Here is a 22,926-nt window from a genome sequence, read left to right as displayed (position 1 = left end):
CTCATATAATTCTATTCATAAGTGATACCTTATTGTTATCTGTGTATCCCTAATAAGAGCTATGAATGACCTACACTTCTCTCAACGATATACTTAGAGAGTCTGCCACTGTTCCCCCCCCAAAAAAACTGTAGAGTTTTTTTTAATCCTAAGATTGTTTTCAACCTTATCCCCCAAACTTAGTTACCCTAAAACTATTACTCAAAAAGAACCTCTTCATTCTATCTCATAAATATCTTACCTAACAACTTTCCAGAGTCTCATAGCCTACCTTTTGTATTCTAAAACCTTCCCTTCTAAATGGTGTTAAAGTACTATATTACAACATTTTTTGCCTCAAAAAAATCAAGAAGCTTTTTTTAGCATTCATAATCCTTACTGCAGCAAAGAATGTAATGTTGATGGGGGTTGCGGCAGGGAGGAATTGTGTGCCTGGGAAATGAAGTATTAGAAACTTTCACTGGAACAAAGATTTTGGCTTCTTAAGCTTTCATATTAGACTATACATTACATAGCACCACTGAAAGTTTTTCCTTCTTCAGTATATCTGAGGTTTTAAGTTTCTGGATTTATTATGGCACCCAGTAGCAAAGCTGGAGTCAAGTGTTTTCAAGGCTTCCATTAGAAATTCCTCTTTCAGAGTTTATTGCTTGACTGTTTCAAATTATATGAGAGAAACTTGGCACATAGGTTTTTGAGCTGGATTACTTTTTTCAAGATAAAATCTAATTTATTTCAGTTTGTTTTTAATCTTAGAGATGGGCCAACAGCTCTTCTCATAGTTTTAGAAGATTTGAGCATAATTCTAAATAATGTCTGTTAAAAAAGAAAAGGAAAAAAACCCCACATTTTGCAACTTAATTTTTTATAGTTTTTTTCAAAATCCTTGTTGAAAAATATGAGAAATTTGTTTTTATAAAGCACTTAATTAGTATGCTTGATATCCCTTTGCAGACCATTTCACCATGTGTAATGCAGCATGTATGAATTGGTACATGACCATCAGAGTTCATCTGAATGTTTTTACTATGCCTTGTTCTTTCTGTTGGAATGTCATCATCCTGAAGATTTGATGTTCCCTTCATAGTGCATGGAACAGGGCAGGAAAATACTATGTAGAGGTCACATAAAATATTGCTCATAAAATGAGCCCTGTCTCTTCTTCAGAGGAAACCAACCTAAGGCCTTCCTTCATGTGCAGAGAGGTCTAGGACAGGCCACTTAGCGATGGCTCTATCTCCCTCTTGCCTCCAACATCCTTCTCACTTTTCTGTGACAGCTCCTTCCCTCTTTCCTCTCTCACGTACACCCTCATTGTTTTACCATATTTCATCTGTGTAAAAATGTTGATTGGCAGGTTTGAGATGATTTTTCATTCCACACCTTCCTGAAGACCAGGCCACATTCATCACAATGTTGCTTTTAACTTTTATGTACTTTATGTCATTAACTCTGCACTTTCTACTTAACAGCATTGTTGCCATCAAAAATATCCCATCATAGGGCCTCCCTGGTGGCGCAGTGGTTAAGAGTCCGCCTGCCGATGCAGGGGATACGGGTTCGTGCCCCGGTCTGGGAGGATCCCATATGCTGCGGAGCGGCTGGGCCCGTGAGCCATGGCCGCTGGGCCTGCGCATCCGGAGCCTGTGCTCCTCAACGGGAGAGGCCACAACAGTGAGAGGTCCGCATACCGCAAAAAGAAAAAAAAAAAAAAAAAAAATCCCATCATAATAATGACTATTATGTATAGAAGCCCTAAAACTGACACTTTAAAATAATTATTAAAGACTTGCAGGTGTTGTGTCATCCCAAAATAGGTGTACTCTCTAGCGAACTGACTTTTTATTTAAAGTACCGCATTGTTATTGCTCTTTTATAAATACTACTTCTATTGTATCTGTGCCCACTCTTTGGGCATCATTAGTATAAAATACTAAGTCAATATTTTGAAAAGTTCAAACTCCGAGGACTTAGGAAAATATTCAAGAAAGCATCCACCAATTAGACCACTGAAAGTTTTTGCAACTTACTGGCCTTTGCCTTACAAAGAAAATTCAAAATTAAAACCTGCTGTTTCTATGACCCTATGTGACTGAATGGTTTGTTGGGGCTTAATTTTTTGTTAATGTCATCAAGTAATAGTTACTATTCAAACATATCTCATGTATATATCTTTTTGAAAATATTAACATGCTTAAAAACAAGTAAAATAAAATATCAGGTACAGCTGAAAACGTAAGAAGAGGTTTGAAATTATTTGAATAGTATTCTATCCTTCTGTATCAATAAATGTCACTCACTGTTGAGCAGTCAAACCAAGTAATTCTGGGGAAAACAGATAAGTTCTATTTTGACTAATAAATATGAAAAAATATGAGTATTTTCTTGAGATCTATTCAAAATATATTTTCCCTTCATCGTATTATTATTTTTTTTTTTAGTGAGTAAAAATAATACTGAGGGGAATATTGGTGAGTGTACTGTTGAATGTGTGCTCAGTACTACTAGATAACATGTTTTAGACACATAATTATTTTAACATTGTGTTAAGACTGTACCCTGGGCAAGATCCAGGTTCTTGGACTTGTTTATCTTCTGTGTGAGGACAACTAACTGTCCGATGCCAAAATACAATGAACTTTCAGATATCAAAGAGGAAAATTAAGTATTTCAGGTCCTCAGCTGGTTTACAGATGTGTGAGCTTTGTAGTCCATTTTCTGGTTCCAGTAGGGCGTTGTGACAATTTTTCCAATATGTGTATACTAGATAAGTTTTGGAAGTAAAATTACTTTCTTTAAATACTGAAATAATTTTCTGAACTTAAAATTTTTATGTTTATTTTTCTTAGAAAATGAAGTCTAAAACCAAGCTTCACAATTTTTAAAATACTTTTGAATGTAAAACGTATTAAATTAAGGAACCTTTCTCTGTCAGGAAAATAAATGCCTTTTGAAAACAGGTATTCATTTAGATCTATGATTAACCTTTAACAAGATCTTCCTGTTAAATTGTACATTTGCTTTAATCTCAGTAGGAAAAATACAAACTAGTATTGCAGCATATAGAGTTTCTATATACCCTGTGGATGTTAAATGATCTCTTACAGCTAAAGGCACATCTGCAACATATTTAAATGCCAGCTTTGGGCATTATTAGTATAAAATGCTAAGTCACTTTTTCTGGAAATATTTTGAAAAGTCTGAACTCCAGGAGGAAACTCCAATAAATGGTAATCTTATGATACCATTTGTTTCGAGGGAGTGGTGGGAAGATGAGTGGCTGTATGGCATATTTTTCATTTAGTGAAAAATAGTATGATAGTCCTCCTTCAAATAAGTCTGAAGTTTGGTGGTGGAACAATGGCTGTGCTAAAGACTGATGTCCTCTGTACCATGTTTCAGGACACTATAAAATGATATTAAATTCATATTATCAGTCATTGTAGAAGTGACAAAAGTCATCAAATTTGGGGCTCCCTTCAAACTCTGAGAGTCTGTACATTTATGAAAGTTGAAGAATGACTACTGGTTGGTTTTAAATAATAAGTCTATCCTAAGTGTATAATAAACTAAAAACCTCAGTGACTGATATGCAAGTGTGTAAATTTTTTTCTATGTAACATTCAATGAAAAATTGTAGTCCCACCACAGATTTTTTTCCTTTTGTCTTGCATTTTTTATTCTGTCTCTCTCTTTTTCTTAAATACGTCATTGAAGGTCAAACATTCGGGACAACGTAGAAATGATTAAGCTTCATAAGCAGCTAGTGGAGAAAAGCAATGCTCTTTCAGTAATGGAAGGAAAATTTATTCAGCTTCAAGAGGTACCGTAATAATTTATTTTATTATGGTGATACATAGATACAAAGGTTCGAAAACGTCAACTTTTTTTTTTTAAGTAGAATGGTCGTAACACTAAAATGTAGTTTTTAAAAGATTGTTCTTTTTATTCTCAAGTGTGTATAATTTCACTTCCTTTATGGTTAGCTATTTATAACTTAATAACTAAAGAAATAACTAACTGCTTGGACTTTTTATAAATATCTGTGTCATCTTAAAATAATAAACACATTTATCATAAAGCATCTCATGTCAAGAAAATTTATTTTTAACTCCTTTTATCTGGAATTATATGGGCACATAACACTGAAGGTTTAGATGTATTTGCATATATCTTCAGTTCTAAGCATTTTGAAATATCTAAGATAGATCAATGTTAAGAATAGATTAATAATCAAGTTTTGTTAAATCTTTTTTGATATGTGGTGTTTTGTTTTGTTTTGTCACTACCAGTATCAGAAAATATTTGAATACCCCTCATGTCAACTGTCAGTGTATTTATTTTAAATCCTAGCCTTTCGGTTGACAGTACTTGAGACTCTTATCCCCATGGTTGTTTTACCAAGGACTATGGCCGCACAGGAATGTGCCATCAGAGGACTCCTGTTTATTGGCACTGCATAATTAACATAGGTTCTGGAATTAATGAACTCCAAAACATTCCAGATGAGCAGAATTCATATTAAGCAGTACTTTCTTTGAAGTACTGAAACAAGGAAAGCAGTAAGTTGATGCAAAGCGGGTCATCTGAAGCCTAAATTCACTATTGAATTAGATAAATATTTTTCAACCATACTCTGGGTCATGTTTTCCATCCTACAGGTACCTCCTTAATGTCAAGTAATACACTACCTTCCCTATAAATATGACACTGTATAAAAGAGAAATTAATTAGAGAGTGGGATTGATAACACTATCTGCAGATGGATGGAAGAGGGAGATTAAAAATACATGTAGCGGAAAGCCATCTCTAAAAGGCAGCATTAAGAAAGGAATTAAAAAGTGATTTTTCATTCTTTTATCACTGTTTTGATTTCCATTTAACAGTGACTCCAGGTATTTGTTTAAATACCATGAATATCAAGTGTCTTTGATAGCACAGGTACCTCTTTGGGGTAGAGATTTGAGAGGTTCAGGCCAACAGCTTCATCGAGATATGAAGCACAGAGAAAGCTGGTTAAAGATACTGTTCTGTGATTATAAGCAAGATTAACAAAAATTGGACTCAAGTAGCTCAATAGCCATGTTTCTTTTAAACAATTGAAGAACTTCAATAGAAATTTAATGATTTTAATTAGCAGATAAGGCATTACATGTTATGGTCATATGGACTCTATGAAAAGACTTTAGTGTAAGTATGTAAAATTGAATTTAAAACATATTCATAAATAGGTCAATTTTGAAAATTAAGAAGACTTCAGTAACTATTTTACTGAATTGAAATTCTTAATTGTATTACAATTAGAAGCTAACCTTCCAAGGCTATTTATATGGTGTGGTGACAGATCTTTTCAGTTTGAATATCTATGGTCAGCATTTATTTTTAACCCATGCAGCAGCATTTTTAGTCAGCATGTCCGACCACTGTAACCACAGCATAAAGAAAGAATAATTACTTGCTAAAACTAATTTACTCACTGGTCACTATCAACAAGTCAGAAAACTAGGAGGGAATAAAATAAAGGACAAAAACAGCCTACATTGTGTGACTCTGTGCTAAAATATTTTCTTCCTCATGATACATTTTGGCCAAGAGTATCCTTTATGGACACATTATACATTGTATAATGACACATTAATATGGTAGCATATATACATTGTTTGTGAGATAAAGAATAAACAATATAACATGGACTTCAGGAGTAAACTCATTTATGGAATGGTGATCATTCATTCAAAGCAGAATCCAAAAATAGTTTTGAAAGGATTTTCCTTTTGTTTTTTAGAAGCAAAAAACTCTCCGGATCAGCCATGATGCCTTGATGGCAAATGGAGATGAGCTAAACATGCAGCTGAAAGAGCAGCGTTTAAAATGCTGCAGTCTTGAGAAGCAGTTACGTTCCATGACATTTTCTGAAAGAAGAATAGAAGAGGTAAGCTCCCAAAAAGTTTAGCCATCCTTTGCATTAACACTTCTCTGTAACTATTTTGAAAAAGTAAAATAGAGACATTTTAAATATTATATTGACTTAAAAATCCTAAACTACATTGCATGGCACTTTGAGCACAGCAAAATATAGTCGATATATTATGTGCATGGCAAATTGGTACTTAAAAATACTTGCAAATGTACTGAGATCCACTATTTATCTAAAGGATTAAGGATCCTTGAGGAGACATAACATTTTTAAATGAACAAATGCCAGATTACCTCAGGAACTTAACTTTCTCAGCCTTAACAACTTATTAGTCATTTGAGATGTCAGAACAATTATAGGAAGAGATCTGTCTCTAAGGAGAAAGATGTTCTGCCCTCCAACATCAGCAATTTTGAGAATTTTTTTTTTCTAGGAAGTTGTTTCAAAACTCATCTTCCTATTCATGTTGCTTCTCATGTTTCCCAGCTAGCGCAATCTTTTTCTGCAGTCTGTTAAACTTGTCCTTAAACAGAATGGAAATGAAATAAGATGTCTACATTCTGTTCTCATCTTGGAAGAATCTTTTATGGTGTCTCACAGTAGCATCCAAAGAATTTTGAGAAGGGAATGAATTTTAAGAGTACTCTGATCCATGGGAAAAGGTTGTAACAACAAAATATACTGGTGAATGAAACTTAAATACTAGAAATAAATACAAAAAGCTACATTTTAGTTATCAAGATACAATTTTTTTTTTTTTTTTTTTTTTTTTTCGGTACGCGGGCCTCTCACTGTTGTGGCCTCTCCCATTGCGGAGCACAGGCTCCGGACACGCAGGCTCAGCAGCCATGGCTCACGGGCCTAACTGCTCCGCGGCATGTGGGATCTTCCCGCACCGGGGCACAAACCCGTGTTCCCTGCATCGGCAGGCGGACTCTCAACCACTGCGCCACCAGGGAAGCCCTCAAGATACAATTATTACCCTGAGTTTATTTCTAAAAATATTATTCATTGGGATAAAGCGAGGTATACGATTGTATTTGTTCATTCATTTGAAAGATATACTACTGGCTCTTTGTAAATTCCAAGTAACATGAGAAATTGTGTTTTCAGAGTAAATAGTGATTGACACAAGTTGTTTGAACCACGAACCAAAAGAAAAGTTAATCCTTTTATTTTGGGGGGCCAACTGGAAATTAACACAAAATGAATATAATGATGGAATTCATCGCAGAAGACAATAAAAAATATTATGTTTCCCCAAACTTAATAGCAAGCTTTTAACACGTTCTTTATTGAATTTTGGTACATGTTGCCATAAAGCAGTGCATACGTTCCTACTAAATTAAAACAGAAATATTAATTTCATGTTTACTTAACAACTTGGAAGAAAAACAATGCTAAATTAAATACAGACGATATAAGTGGACTAGTTCACAGCTGCAATTTAGAAATCAAGACGTTAGCCTCCTCACATTTTTTTTTAATCCCCACGTGGTTTTATACACCTAATGTGTAATTTTCTTTTCATTTCAGCTGCAGGATAGAATTAATGATTTAGAAAAGGAACGGGAACTTTTAAAGGAAAACTATGATAAACTTTATAACAGGTAAATCATGATTCCATGTGTTCTCTCCTTCTCTTGTTTGAGATCTTTTCTATCAAAACATTGGATATCAGAATACCTAATATTGATTAAAGAATTAGCAACAGATGATTGCAAGAAATCTACATATGTTATAAAAGAAAAATAAGCTTTTTTAAGAGATCGGTAATAAGTTCTTTAACCTGAGCAGCAGTCTGTTACTAAGAAAACCATATCACTTTGTTGTCAGTAACAACTGCTGTCATTTATTGAATGCAAACTGTAAGCTAGCAGGCACTATGCTAAATACTCTGCATACATCGTTATAAATTCCTCACAACAACTTGGAAATGTAGGTATTATTAATGCCCATTTTGCAGACAATGAAAATAAAACAGAATTAAGTAAACTTGCCTTTGTTCTTAAAGCTGGGAAGTAGTAGAGATTGTATTTGAACCTCTTTTGGTCTCTCCAAGCTCTTGTTTCTTCTGCTGGGCTACCCAGCCTATTAGCTTCGTGTGATTCTGTTGGTGGAAAGCAAAGGTATTCGCTTACAATTTTTTCTATTTCTTAAAACAAAAAACACACGCATCTTTATCTTAAGATGAATTTTAAAGAGCTGCTTTACTTTTCCTTTTTATCTGCTTCATAATTATGGTATTTTAAAAATTAATCCCTTCTGGTAATGTTAGAAACAGAATTCTACTCCACAGCTAAGTTTACTTAAATGATACAGATGTGTGTGTGTTTTTAAGTCTTTTCAGTGTATGATACTGATAAATGATAAATACAGGTTTACATGAAAGTAAATTTTATATATATGTTAGAGCTGATATTCAACAGTTGCTTCTAATTGATCATATTCGGAAACATCAGAAAATAGCCATCTGATCTACAGTTATATCTTTAACTTTTTAACTATGTTTTGTTTGATATGTTTTGCAAACTGAATTTACATTTTATAAATTAAACAAATTATACCGAAGAATGTAGGGAGAGGCTTTTATTTTGATTTACTTTGAAAAGATAACTAAATTAATGTTACGCATCATTCCAGAGGTATGAATCATGTATGTTGCTTATACTAGTGTTGATTATATTTGCACAGGGGCTCATTATATTAAGGGTTACCAATAGCGGGTTGAGACCTCAGTTAAAGTAACGTCTTGGGCTCTCCAGCAAGGATAGACTGACTGGCTAAACAGCTTTATGTGGAATTTGCCTTGCACCCCCTCCCAGATCATTTGGCCTCAGTGCTTTGTTCTGGTCCCACTCTCATCAACCCTGATTAATTTTACCTAAAGCATTTATCATACCTCCTATTTTATGGTATTCCTGTCTCTATAGAACAATGCGTAGGTTTATAGTGATATATACCTAAGTAGTTAGTAGTTGTATGTTTGAAATTTTAAAATTTCATTATATGGAGAGATCACACCACCACCATATTATATGGCAGAGAAAATAATGTTATCCCCATATCTTACAAATGACGGAATTGAGACTCAAGAAAAATTAAGAGACTCGTACAGAGTCACACAGCATTGCTGAGACTCCAGTACAGGACTAAAACCCATTTCTTTTGACTCTAAAACTTGAATTTTTTTTTTCTCTGTGCCTATCTCTGATTTTAATTGCAATGGAAATTGTATATGCAAAAGGGAAACATTCATGGAATAACAAGACTGTCACACATTTAGACATTTTTATTGATTTATATTTATCTTAACATCTTGTAATTTCAAGTAATTTAACATGGTCTTAATACATGAATATAAGTGCCATTTGGTCATTACTTATACATTTTCTACTTCCCCTCAATTTGAGGATTTACTGAAAGTACTTTCTTGTAATAAAAACATTAAACTTAGTTGGGAATAATGCATAAATGAAATTTTAAGAAAGACATGTTTTTCTCATATTTAGTTTATCACCATGAAACTTTATCTTTCCATATTAGAAGATGATCTAAGAGTGTAAATCTCACTTTGAAGGGTTTTTATTTTTAATGTTTTGCATTTGAGCAACCTTTTTTTTCCCTGTCACATTAAAAACAGACTTCATCATGCTGCTTACACTTGAATTTTGTGTGAGGTGTATGGAAGTAAATGTGTATAATGAGTGTCAAAACATTTGTGTCAAAAAAAAATGTCACTTAGGTACAAAACCCAGCAAGCACATGTGATAGTAAATAGAGCTATAAAATTCTGTAATACAGTTTTTTAAATATATAATGCGTTTTCAGAAGCATAGTTGGAAAAACTCTACAAAAATCAACATCCTCCCCAAGATTCTTACAGCTCTTGTATTTCATGGCAGTGTTATTCATCATGGCCAGTAACTAATGCTCATCACAAACTACATATATTCCCTGTTTGGTTAGTCATAGTGATAGCATGTTTTTAAAAGGAGAGCATTTGTTTGTTATTCAAAATTGGCTAGTTTTCAGGAGAAAAATGTGATGTGCAGATTGCATTCTCATCTTCCTTTTTCAAATGATATTTTTAATGTGTTTATTATTTGACATATGACATATTAGAGAATCATCTGTAAGGTAAAATCTTCATGTTAGTATTTGGTATGAGCCTTTTTTAATATGTTGTAGCATGTTTGATACTATGCCAAGAAATAAGTATAACTTTAAGAAATGTTCATTTAAAAAACTCAGAATAAAATTTTTGCAATTAAGTCTTTCTATTTGGTCAGAGAGAAATTCTATACTATAATATAGTACAGCTGGGTCTCATTTTTGAAGTTAGTATATAGTTTTAGGGTGATATAGCTGATGAATGCAATAGTCCTTCAACTATAATGTATATCAGTAACCTGGAAAACAGTAAAATGGAGGTTTCACCAACCCTGTGAAACCTCCCCACCTGCCCTCCTCCCCATCCCCCAATACCATCCAGTTCAGATTCAGTCAATTTGAGTTTGAATCCAGAGACTCTTGTTAAAGGTGATTTTAAGATATTAACTCCCTGAGAGACACTAATCTAATAACTATTTAAAAGAAGAGTTGGTCCAGTTTTTGAAGATGATATTAACTGTTTTAAGAATTGGATGATTCAGGTTTTTACAATGTGATAGCCATCTAATATCCAAAATTTAAGGGAGCACTGCTGACCACCCATAGACTCTCTGTGCTCCATTTCTGTAAAGCAGGGGTCCCCAACCCCCTATTAGGAACCAGGCCACACAGCGGGAGGTGAGCGGCAGGGAGCGAGTGAATCTTCATCTGCCGCTCCCCATCGCTCACATTTCCGCCTGAACCATCCATCCCCCACCCCTGTCCGTGGAAAAATTGTCTTCCACGAAACCAGTCCCTGATGCCAAAAAGGTTGGGGACCGCTGCTGTAACGTGAGCACCTGTCCCCTGCAATCTTCTAGAAGACATGAAAGCTCATATGATCCTAAATGAGCACTTTGTGCTTCCCAGAAATCAAACTGAGTACATTTGGGGCATCGTTTTTTCTTTAGTAAGTGAAATATCCCCATGTTAATATGTATTTAATTTCCACTAGGCCTAACTAAGGTACCTATGGATTTCTTTATGGATGATTAGAGCTTATTCTTCTCACATTAGGATACCCTTGAACATTGGAATAAAAGGAATTCTTTCTGTAAGAAAAAAGACCTTAGGGTGGAGATGAATTCTTCAACTCTTTTTTTTTAATCTTATCACGTTGTTGATCAAGGGTGTGTATTTACAGTATGCTGACCCATGACTGCCAATGGACTGCCAATGGACATGCCAATGACCACAGGAACCAAGGGGCATTCCACTGCAGATTGATATTTTATCACTCCAGCAGCATAATGTAACAATGAAATGTGCACAAAGACCAACTATGATCCCCTCCTCAGTTGTCACTGTAGGCAATGTACAAAAACATTTTCATGAATAAAAGGTTCTCAAAGACTGTTCTCATATGCAGATTTAATCATGTACACAGCCTCTACAAAGAAAATGGAGCCAGATGTGGTTTACCATTTATAGTTACACAGATGGCTCCAAGCATAGAGGAATACAGTAAATTCAAAAGGAATTCCTCATGAAACTCCAGTGGAATGTAATCCTAAATTTAGAGGGAAGATAGCAGTGGACTAAATTCAGAGTGACTTATGCTGATTTACACTAGTATTTTGTGGGTTTGGAAAAACCAGGCTGCTAAATTGTTCTTAATTTAAACACATACAGCTTCTGATGTTTCTGCCAGATTAACTGTTGGTGATCTTTTTTGCTGGTACTAATGCTGTTGGAACACTACTGTTTCTAATTTTTAGCGGCTGATATAATGTATGGTTGTGCCTATTTCATCATGCTAATTTTTTTTCCGGGTAGTACATACTTTTAATAATAAGAGACACACACACACATGCATACACACATATACACTCACACGTATGTATACATGTGTATGTGTTTGGTATATATACTTTGAAATATATTTGTTCTTTATCAAAAAATGAAAATGTAAGGGAATATTCTTTACTTTAGTATTTAAAGTACATATTTGGATTTCATTTAAACCTAGGTAACTCTACCTTTGATAAAATTAGCTTAAAACATTGGTATACCAGATCCATGTATTTTTTTAAGGTTCCATACGTGAAATGAGAACACTGATCGAAGAAACAGATGGCATATTTAGAGAAACTTCTAGAATTCCATTTATTTTTAAGGTCATGTTATTTTAAATGCAATAGAAACATTCAGACTGTAAAATAAATACACAGTTTTTTGTTCTTTTGAAAGCTATGCCTCCCAGAAAAGTATCTCTTTTGGACTAAAACCTCAGACTAGCTGGGAGCAACATTAAGGGCAATTTTCAATAAGAAGGTTCTTTTCCATTTACTTCATCATCAGTACAAAACCAGATTTTGTAAGTTTCTGGTTCCTTTACTGGGTTTTAAATAAGTAGAAGGGTCAAAGCTGCTGATAATTATTCATTCATATCAAGCTTCACAGATAATAGTTTTCTGCTGAAATACAGATCAAGATCAGTTTTTCCAAAACCTGGCTATCACCTGGGGAAAACTATGAATGCCTAGGCCCCAGAATCTGCATTTTTAACCTAGCACCAGTGTTTCACGTAGGCCAGCATTTGGGAACCACTGGCCTAAACGAATGTTTACTGTCTAGCTTCTGCATACCATTTAGTTATTTTTCAGCTGATTCTTCCAAAATCCTGGGTCTGATCATTAGTAGATTTTCATGATAGTTTAAACTGCTACACTTTTATTGAGGAATAATAATTCTATCTACATCATTCTTATCAAGGTGTTCTTACTGGGTTTTCACCCCAGTCATGCGTTATGAGTAAAACCGTTTGTTCTTAGCCTATTGCTGTTTGCTTTTTAGGACAAAAACTGCATGGTCATTGCTTCTTAATATCAAAATCGCCGTCTTATAATTCAAAATGCTATCATTTTGTGGCCAGTATTTTGTAAATATGCTATTATCACAGACTCTGTAAAAGTTTCAAATTCTGGAATTAAAGATCAGGTGGGGAGTCCCTTTTCTCTGTATTAGGGTTTATTCGTGGTAGAGAATGGTTTTGTCCGATGTCTGCTGCTGAGGTTTGGAACTGTGGATTCCTCTGGAGTATGTACAGTATCTGAATTCCTTTACTAGTCCCACAAAAGCTGCACACTGCCAACTTCTCTGACTTTAGAGCTCTAAATTAAGGCCAGTTCCTTTGCTCATCCCACAAACTCTTTCATGTTCCCTAACCGCAGCCTGAGAAAGGCGCCTTGGTTTCAACAGCAGCAGACCAGCATATGTTTACTTAATTCCTAAGACATGATGACAGTGGTCTCTGTGCCACTAAAAGCTTTTCTCTTTATTATTTTCGGTTGAAGCTGATTTCCAAGCTCTCCTTGCCTGTCACGTGTGTTTTGCAGTGCCTTCAGTGCTGCCCATGAAGAGCAATGGAAGTTAAAGGAACAGCAGCTGAAAGTACAGATTGCTCAACTCGAGACTGCCTTAAAATCCGATTTAACAGACAAAACTGAAATCCTTGACAGATTAAAAACTGAAAGAGGTACATATAAAATGACTACTGACTTACTCGTTTCAGACATGCGTGTTATTCATTGTTATTCACTGACTTGATAAGTACTTATTACAGTGCCTGCTGTTTTGCCAGGCACCTTGCTGCGTACTAGGGACACAGCCTATATTAACAGTCATCCACTTTTATGAGTTTATTGATTGCTCAAAATTTCCCTTTACTCAGCTTAGCGTATATGCCAAAGGAATTATTTTTTCTCAGAGTTACTCTTGTTCAGGTTCTCTTTAATTTGTTTAATTCTCCTGAATTTATTCAAGAGTCAAACAAGTGTTTATTAAGCACCAGTATGTGCTAGGCACTATTCTAAGTTCTGGGGATACAGCAATGAATAAAACAAAGACCTGGTCCTCATTCAGCATAAATTCAAGAGGGAGAAACTGACAGTAATTAAATAAATATGTGATACATCAGGTGGTGGCAGGTGCAGTGGAGGAAAAAAAAAGGCAGTGTACGACAGCCAAGGACGGCAGAAGTCTTGCTTGGCTGTTTTTGATCTGATGGTGAGATGGCTAATTCTGCTCTGTGACAGAGTACTTAAATAAAGAAGCCTTGTCAAGATGTCCCTGCTAAAATAATAATCATTAATAAGTTACATGTTATGAGTCCCAGATCTCACCCTTCTTGTCTCACAGAAGTAAAATAATTATAATTAAAGTAGATGTCTGCTCTACTATATTATACACACATATACACACAAATGCACAATCAGGGAAGTGAATTAATTGCTCCAAGTGTTGCATCTGTTTGCTCAGCTGGTAGGTAAACCCAGCGATGTGATAATAAGGTTGCTCCTTTTGAACACTTGCAGTTCAGTTGCATGAGAACATTTAAAAGTTTAATGCAGACTCAGTTAAAAAAACAATTACATATCTAGTCGGTACTCTCTATATTGATTTAGATCACAATGCCATATTTCGTAAACTCTAAGAAGATTTGTTTTTCCCATTTTAATATCTCTGAAATTGGGAAGCATCTTATAGGTGATAACATTTTTTAAATTATGGTGTAACTTTTTTTAACATTTTAAGAAATCTGAAATTGGAACACATCTTATAATCAATGGGGTCTTAATTTCAATGAAATATGTGTGCAGTATTTATTTACCAAGTGGTTTAAATGATGACAGTTTATGAAATTTTCTCCAGAAGACTGTGAGTAGAATAAAATGATGACATGATTTCTGACTGGGTGGATATTTTAAAGTTTTTATGTCAAAGATTCTTAGTTCCTAACTTTAATATGTAGTGTTGAATACCTAACAGAGTGCTTTATTTAGTAGTTGCTCAATAAATTCTTCCACCGAAGCGGAAGGGCTCTGTATTTCCTCTCTCTTTTCTTTCTTAAGGAAAGAGAAATGAAATAAACCTTTCTTGTTCCCGTGCTTTCTGTATTTCCCTAGATATCAAAAGTTCCAAAACTCTTATCTTTACACCAATTTGAATTGGTCTTTAGACCAATTTGAATTGGTCTCTGGTAAGAAACTGTTAAGAGGATAGAATCTTGGTGTTCTTTTAAAATCTATTTATTACTGTTGGATTAAGTCTGGGGGTTCTTTTCAGTCCCACAGCCCTCAACGTAATCACTATTAATATTTTTATATATGTCCTTCCAGAGGACATATATACATACAATTTTATACATATAATTTTATAATGTGCTTTTTTATTTACTGTATTGTGAAATCGTTCCTTCAGTATAAATATAAATCCGCATCATCATCATTTATAATGGCTGTCATAGTTTTCCAGTGTGAGGATGTACCATAGATTGTTTAACAATCTTCTGTTGTTGAATTTTTAAATAGCTTCAGCTTTTTTAAGTACCCTGAACATCTTTCTACACAAATCTTTACACATTTATCTGATTATTTTCTTAAGAAAAATTGCTAGAACTGAATCTTTTTAATGCAACTGTTATTTTAGTTATTTTTGCTTGCATACCTGAAATTTACAGGTCTAATAATTTCAGTTTTTGTTTCTTTGTGAAAATGTTAAAACAGATTATAAGAAAAATAATACAGCCTTTAAACAATTTTTTCCGGGAAAATACTAAACAAAAAATTGAAGTTGTCTATTTAAGGAAATCTTTTAATATTTAGAAAGTTGCTTTTTTGTATTACAGATTTCAAAATTGTTTAATTTTACTTTGAAGTCTCTTCACACATTTACCTTTTCATGTATCAAGTGTTCTCTGCCAGAAGATGTTTCCCTGGCTTCTTGTAGTCATTCATCTAACTGGCAAATTATTTTTAGAGAATACTCACCTCTTTATTCAAGGTACAAATTAGTTTCAGATTGTGCGAATATGTGGGGGAAGGATATGTAAATGCAGTTTGCATTTGGTTAATGCTTAAATTAACTGCATGTGTTTAAGGGCCTGCTTTTGAAAGTTCCTTTCTATCTTTAGCTGAAATGCATAATTCAGCATAATGCATAGGGTTATATTGATCACAGCTGAAGATATTAGCACAAAGGAGCTCTGAAAATTGTTTAGTTGAACTGTTCTCTGCACTCTGCTTATTAATGGTGTGCTTGAAGAACATAATTTTAAAAGAGTGAAATGTTATCTCATTTGAATAAAATGCTGTTTAGCTTAACCTGCTTTTTGTCAAATCATAAGGTAAGGAGGTTATTTTTCATCTTGTACAGGGTGCTTTGATTTTTCATATTATAATTCAGCAAGTCTATTTCCTCTTTGAACTATAATGTCTCCATACATTTTAAAGTCCCAGGAGTGACATCCCCAGTAAACAGTTTAAGAAAGGAAAAATATAGTAGAGAATTCTACATAAAATTCAGTAGAGAGAAAGTTACTGGTGCTCAGTAATATCTTCTCCCACTAATAAGTTATTTTCCCACTAATAAAGCCCTGGTTTTAAAAATACCAGGTAAGTGGGAACATAGTTGTTGAACGAAAAATCAGAAAAGGAAGAAATATTTGAGTAAGTTTATTTATACCGGTAGCATATTATTCTCAGGACCCTGCTCTGAAAAATTGAAAGAATAGAAGACAGCATAGGAATAAGATACACTGCGTCTGGATGAAGATGGAACGGTCATGTCCTTACACTTTTGGTTTCCGTCAGAACCCCTAAAAGTTTCACTAGCCAGAGAAGGAAATTACATTATCCTCAGGACCTTGGTTCATTTACCTCCTTTTTTGTTACCTAGTCATTCTATCTGGATGTTGTTTTAACCCAATCAACATCAAATAAAGGGTTCCACATTCTTACTCTACTCTCTAACCAAAAGAGCAAATTTATCTCATAAGAATTCATATTTATTATTAATCCTAATTTTTAGTTTAGAGATAAATGTTTGACCTTTACCTTAAAATTTTCCAAGTATTGCTCACATTTGGAAATTCTTTCATTTAATTCACTGAATATTAGTAATTTGTACTCTAGGATAACCTTCTAACCTCTTATCAATAAGAAAAATATTTACATATTTGATATTAAAATGGCTCTACATATCCTAGGGTAACTTTTTTTTTTTTTACTTTTTAGTTTGCCAGAAGTATGTTATATTAAAAATATTCAAATTTAGTTAATTTCTTCTTAACTGTGTAATTTACAGTTTTTACTTATATATAGCATTTATGGCTTGGGAACACAAAGCTTTATAAAAGTCAGAAACATTTTTGTATAAAATGCAGTCAGTGTGCAAATGTATTCATGTAAAGAATTCTTGGCAAATATGTTGATTTCCCTTTTTTTAAGGAAAGGAATGATGATCATAAATCTTTGTGAGCAGGATGAAATTAATAGAGACACTTTGGATATCATGGTTTAGAGTCAGTCCACAGGGAGCCCACAAAGTAGAATACTTGACCACCACAACGAACTCTAGTAAAGAAGTACACTTAAGAACCTAGGACTAAAGAGTAGATTTGTTAGCTAGCTATTATGCTTTCTTTTTTTAAGTTAAGTATGTTTAATGCAGAGAGTGAAAAATTAGTCTCTCTATGGATTTGCCATCTTCTGTAGCTCTACCCTATACGCCTGCTTGTGGGTCATGGCAAATGAGCACACAGGCAAACGTAACCTATCTCCATTCCTAATTAATAGCGTGAACTCTGTGAATAAAGAACACACATGAATTATTATTGATACTACCATGCACTGGTTGAGAATCCATTTCTCCTCTCTTAACAGATTTATTAAAAATGGGGTTGATTATAATTCCAGAGTTATCAGAAAAATTATCTTGTTTTAATGAAAAGACTTTATGCTGAATTAGGAAAAGATAACTCAAGGAAGTCAATTAGAAAAAACTAAAAGAGAAAAAAATTTTTGCATGCCTTTCAGGATCCTTAATAAGTAAGTAAAAATCATAGATTTAGAAACATATTTTCATAGGTATTTTAGATAGAATGTTCCTTTGAAGTTCCAGAGGCCACAATTTCCTTATATTAATACTGTGAAACTAAGTCCTAAGTTTTTGATAAGCAAGTGAATCATATGGTAGACACATGATAGTGTTCATTTGTTCCTCATTCCCCTGCTCCCTTAGTCTAAGGTGCTAGCTCAATTTCCTCTCTGGCCTCTCTGGCTCTGTAGATCGAGCTTGGTGTGTATCATGAATTAAGCCAATTTAAAATGTGTTCTTGTACCTCATTCTCACTTACCTTTCGAATTGTGTTGACTTCATTTTTAAGACCAAAATGAGAAGATCATTCAAGAAAATAGAGAGCTACAGTTACAGTACCTGGAACAAAAACAACAACTTGATGAACTTAAAAACCGCATGAAGTTTTACAACCAGGTGAACTATTTTCTTATTTAGGAAACGAACTCCAAATTTTTATCTAAATATTTTATACGTAAAGAAAACACTATACCACAAAGCAAAAGAATACAAATGGATAACTTAGTTTATTAATTCATGGCATCTTGCAGTTTATGTTCCACGAGGGTAATCTACATAGTTGGAATGTCTCTTGCACTTGCCATTGTGAGCTTTTACTTACTCTGTCTTTTGCAGGAGAGTGATATTAGTGCTGATGAATTGAGTGAAGCTCTCCTGCTTATAAAGGTAACTTTCTAAGCTTCATCATGAATTTCATGTCTACATATAACTGTTTCAGCATAATGATGACCCTTATCTGTAACCTTTATACTTGGAGAATGAATTATTCAGGAAAAGTGGTCAGGTGACATTTAGTTACAGCATATACATATTTCATAATGACATCAAAATTACATTAAAGTAGACCTCAAAAACTCTTATTTAAAGCACTTTCCCCAACTGTAACAAACATTTTACTTTTATATGCCCCACTATAAAACTAACCAGCAATTTTCTGTCCTAAGAGACCTTGGTGCACCCTATTATCTTAATAAAATATTGAATTATATATGTCACCAGAAGATATTTTCCAGTTCTAGAATATTCTGTTATTTACAAGAAGACACAGAAAGTACATTTCTTTCCTTTTAGATCATCATGGTATAGATTTTAATCAAATGAAGAATAGAAATAAACGTACATGATTCTTTTTTACTTCGTGAAGTAATAAACTGTTTTTTTATTTTTCTGTAATTGTTCCAAATGTCTATCCAAATATGTATTCTGTATCAGGACTGCTTCATTCCTAACGGAAAATGGAAATATATCTGTTTTCAATTAATGATTGTTTCTTACTATATCCATATTAATTCACAGTTACATTTTAGAAACTCTTGTTTTGGTAATAAAATATGTTTTTGTTTTAGGCTCAAAAATCACAAAAAAATGGAGACCTTTCTTTTTTAGAGAAAGTAGACAGTAAAATTAATAAAGATCTAGAACGCTCCATGAAAGAGCTGCAAGCAACTCATGCAGAAACAGTGCAAGAACTTGAAAAGACAAGAAACATGCTAATTATGCAACATAAAATTAATAAAGATTATCAGGTAATATAATACACTAAATCGGGAGGATAGGTTTCCCATAATATTCTACTCATGATTTACATTTCAAAGCAGTATCATGTATTAGCATCTGTTATAATCTATTATCACGTGTTACCACATGCCTGGAATTTAGCCTTGTATCTAGATACTCGCGACTAAAGAGTTCTAAAACAAGTAATTTTTTCAGTGCCTGGTTTTAGAGAACGAATCATGGCGACGTATTCACCAACGCCGGCACGCTCCGCAGCTGGTCCTGCCTCAGCCGCCTGTTATATTAACTTCGAACAAATGGGGCACCACTCCTTAAAAGGGACCCAGAGTTTTGTGGGTTTTAGTCCTGGTTAATGAACACTGCCAAGCATAATTTTCTAAACTGTAAGCTCTTTGAAGTCAGGAAACAACGGCTTATAGCTCCCGGTATCCCCAGGATCTAAAAAATGCTTGAATCATAGTTGCTTTAACAAATGAAAATGGAACAAATCCTGAGTAATGAAACTTGTTATCTCTGTTTTTTTAGATGGAAGTTGAAGCAGTGACCCAGAAGATGGAAAATTTGCAGCAAGATTATGAACTCAAAGTGGAACAGTATGTCCACCTTCTTGATATCAGGGCTGCACGCATCCAGAAACTAGAAGGTACAACGTGCACAATTCTTTGTCCACAGTAACTAGAGGAGTGGATTTTTACAAATGTACACTCACACTTCCTCTTTGCTCTTTTTTTCCCCAATTTATTAACTATAATAATAAGTTACCAGAAAGGCTGTTTTTATCTGATACTTTTCTACTCAAGAATTTTTAGTAATTCCCTACTGCTTTTTGAATTTGGTGTTGCAGGCAAGATTTCAGAGTACTTCATAAAGTACCACAGACTAAATTTAACCACATCATTTCTAATTTCTCTTCTAAGCAAACTGTGCATCTCAGCCAAACAAGTCGGCTTGCTCTTTGTCAGATTCATCTTGTTCGGTCCCACCACCAGGGCTTTGTCTGCTCCATCTGAACCTCCTTTCTACTCTGACTCCAGGATATACCATTCCCGGCTTCAGAATCTAACTAAATGTGTGCCCATGCCAGAAAGCTGGCTCCAATTACTGCTAGCCACCCCTCTACTTGAAATGCCCTTACAGTGGTTTTCAGACTTTAGCAAGTAAGAAAATTACATGGGGAACTTGTTTCAAAGGTAGCTTCCTGGGCCCTACCACTGAAGATCTTGGGGTCTCTGATTTGATATATTTAGAAATAATTCCAAGCAATTCAGATGCAGGTGTAAGACTGTACTTTGAAAAACACTACCTCAGCACTTGCCACTTTTACTCTCATGTACTCAAAAAATATGTTTAGGGATTGTATTATATAAGTGTTCTTCACCAGTGCAGTTTTGCATATCCTCTATGACTGCAACATAATAAGTTCTACAGTGATAAGTACTTTGTCTCTCTTTCATGCTCCCTGCCATACAGTACTTAAATTCAGTGATCTATGCCAGCAGTAATTTTGCACTCTTAAAGATCACTGAGAATCCAAAAGGCCTTATGTTTATATGGGTTATATTCATGATATTTATCATATTAGAAATTAAAAATGAGAAATTTAAAAAATATTTGGCATGCTAAAATAATAATAATTAACCCATTACATGTTAACATAAATTACAGTTTTATTTTTTAATAGGTATATTTTCCATACCAAAAAGATAGACAAGCGACATGGTTTTAAATTTTTTTAATTGCTTAACATTTTTGCAAATCTTTTCAGCATCTGTCTTAATAGAAAACAGCTGGGTTTTTATATCTGCTTTTGCAGTCACTCTGTTATGATATCACACATCACATAGATTCTGGGAAACTCTATTATACACTTGTAAGAGACTAAGAATGAAAAAGGCCAATAACATCTTAGTATTATTTTTAAAATAGTTTTAACCTCACAGACCTCCAGAACAGTCTCAGGGACCCTCAGGGGTTCCCAGACCACACTCTGAGAACCATTGCTCTAAGTAGAAGGGTTCAGTAACTATCTTCATCTGACTGAACAGGGTTTTCCAAAGCCAAAGAGCAGTGTGTTCCTTTTATTTCAAGTAGTACTCAATAAAAATTCACTTAATGAAATTTTCCTGAATAACAGGGAGGTCACATAGTTTGAGATTTTCATTCCTTTCAAGCCTCACTAAGTCTTTACCAATATATTCTATCTGTGTCCTAAATTCATTGATTGATTCCATAAACATGCTCAAATTCCTAATGTATCCTAAGCAAAGTGCTAGGCAGTGAGAATACAAACAGGGAAAAAGCTCGGGCTTTTTCCTCCAGGAGCTTGGAAGTTGTGAACAAGTAAGTAGACAGTTATACTTTACTGTGAAGAGCGTGAAGTTAGAAAAATTCAAAAGCTACCAAGGAAACATTGAGGAGAGAATGCCTATTTATACCTGAAGATTCAGTGAAGACCCCGCACAGTAGGTTTGGAGGCTTTAAAGATGACAGAATTCACCACTAAGTAAAAACAATGAAAGGCTTTCCAGGAAGTAGATGAAGCAGGTAAAAATGCCCTAAATGTGAAGCACTGCCATTCATTTGAGAAAATGCATGTGGATCTGTCTGTTTGGAACTCAGGATTAGTAAATGGAGAAGAACCTGGATTTAAGGCTGGTAAGAACCAAATCCTGAAGGCCCCATTTGCCACCCTGATGAGTCTGAACCTTATTAACCTAGAGAAGCACCAAGGAATTTTTAAGGTAGGGAGTAGTACACCCAGAACTTCATTTTGGAGATTATGCTATAGGTATTGGGAAGAATGAGTAAAATTTGAAGGAAGGGAGGAATTGTGTTCCATTAATAATCTGGGTAATAAACACTGGGGGTGTAAGGAAGGTAGAATCAGTGGAGATGCAGAGGACAGGGACAAATTTGCTAAAGACTTAGGAAATATTTTTGAATAGCAGTGACCCTACAGATGTGGGGAGAGTAAAAAAAAAAAAAAGAGGAACCTAGGATGACACTGTGATATCTAGCTTAGGCAGCTGGATGAAGGCTAACATCATCACTTGGAATTCAAGGTACAGAAATAACTAGAAGACAATATGAGCCATTCTGCTTTGGGTATATTGAGTTTGTTGTGCCTAGGGGATATCTAGGTAGAGGGCTCAGCAAGCCACTAGATGTGTGGGTCTGGAATTGAGGCAAGAAATCTGAATTAAAAATAGAAATATGAGCGTCTTCAGTATATTGATAGTAACAAGTCATAAAAGGGGTTGTGATCACTAATCATTAGAGAAATGCAAATCAAAACTACAGTGAGGTACCGCCTCATACCAGTCAGAATGGCCATGATTTAAAAGTCTACAGGGCTTCTCTGGTGGCGCAGTGGTTGAGAGTCCACCTGCCGATGCAGGGGACACGGGTTCGTGCCCCAGTCCGGGAAGATCCCACATGCCGCGGAGCGGCTGGGCCCGTGA

At 34.6% G+C, this 22,926-nt stretch overlaps 1 protein-coding gene across 2 annotated transcripts in view; it reads left to right on the top strand.

Moving 5' to 3' along the window:
• RPGRIP1L (RPGRIP1 like) overlaps positions 1-22,926 on the top strand; it is a 99,005-nt gene that overhangs the window by 21,942 nt on the left and 54,137 nt on the right. For both annotated transcript variants that reach the window (XM_060084505.1, XM_060084504.1), the window contains exons 7-14: positions 3,718-3,823; positions 5,786-5,932; positions 7,454-7,527; positions 13,408-13,547; positions 18,237-18,343; positions 18,563-18,613; positions 19,294-19,473; positions 19,991-20,108. In XM_060084505.1, the coding sequence (XP_059940488.1) occupies positions 3,718-3,823; positions 5,786-5,932; positions 7,454-7,527; positions 13,408-13,547; positions 18,237-18,343; positions 18,563-18,613; positions 19,294-19,473; positions 19,991-20,108 (923 nt within the window). The remainder of the gene's footprint in view (positions 1-3,717; positions 3,824-5,785; positions 5,933-7,453; positions 7,528-13,407; positions 13,548-18,236; positions 18,344-18,562; positions 18,614-19,293; positions 19,474-19,990; positions 20,109-22,926) is intronic.

This window comes from Mesoplodon densirostris, chromosome 19 (genome assembly GCF_025265405.1).
Source record: "Mesoplodon densirostris isolate mMesDen1 chromosome 19, mMesDen1 primary haplotype, whole genome shotgun sequence".
Lineage (NCBI taxonomy): Eukaryota > Metazoa > Chordata > Mammalia > Artiodactyla > Ziphiidae > Mesoplodon > Mesoplodon densirostris.
This window is presented reverse-complemented; position numbering and strand designations above follow the sequence as displayed.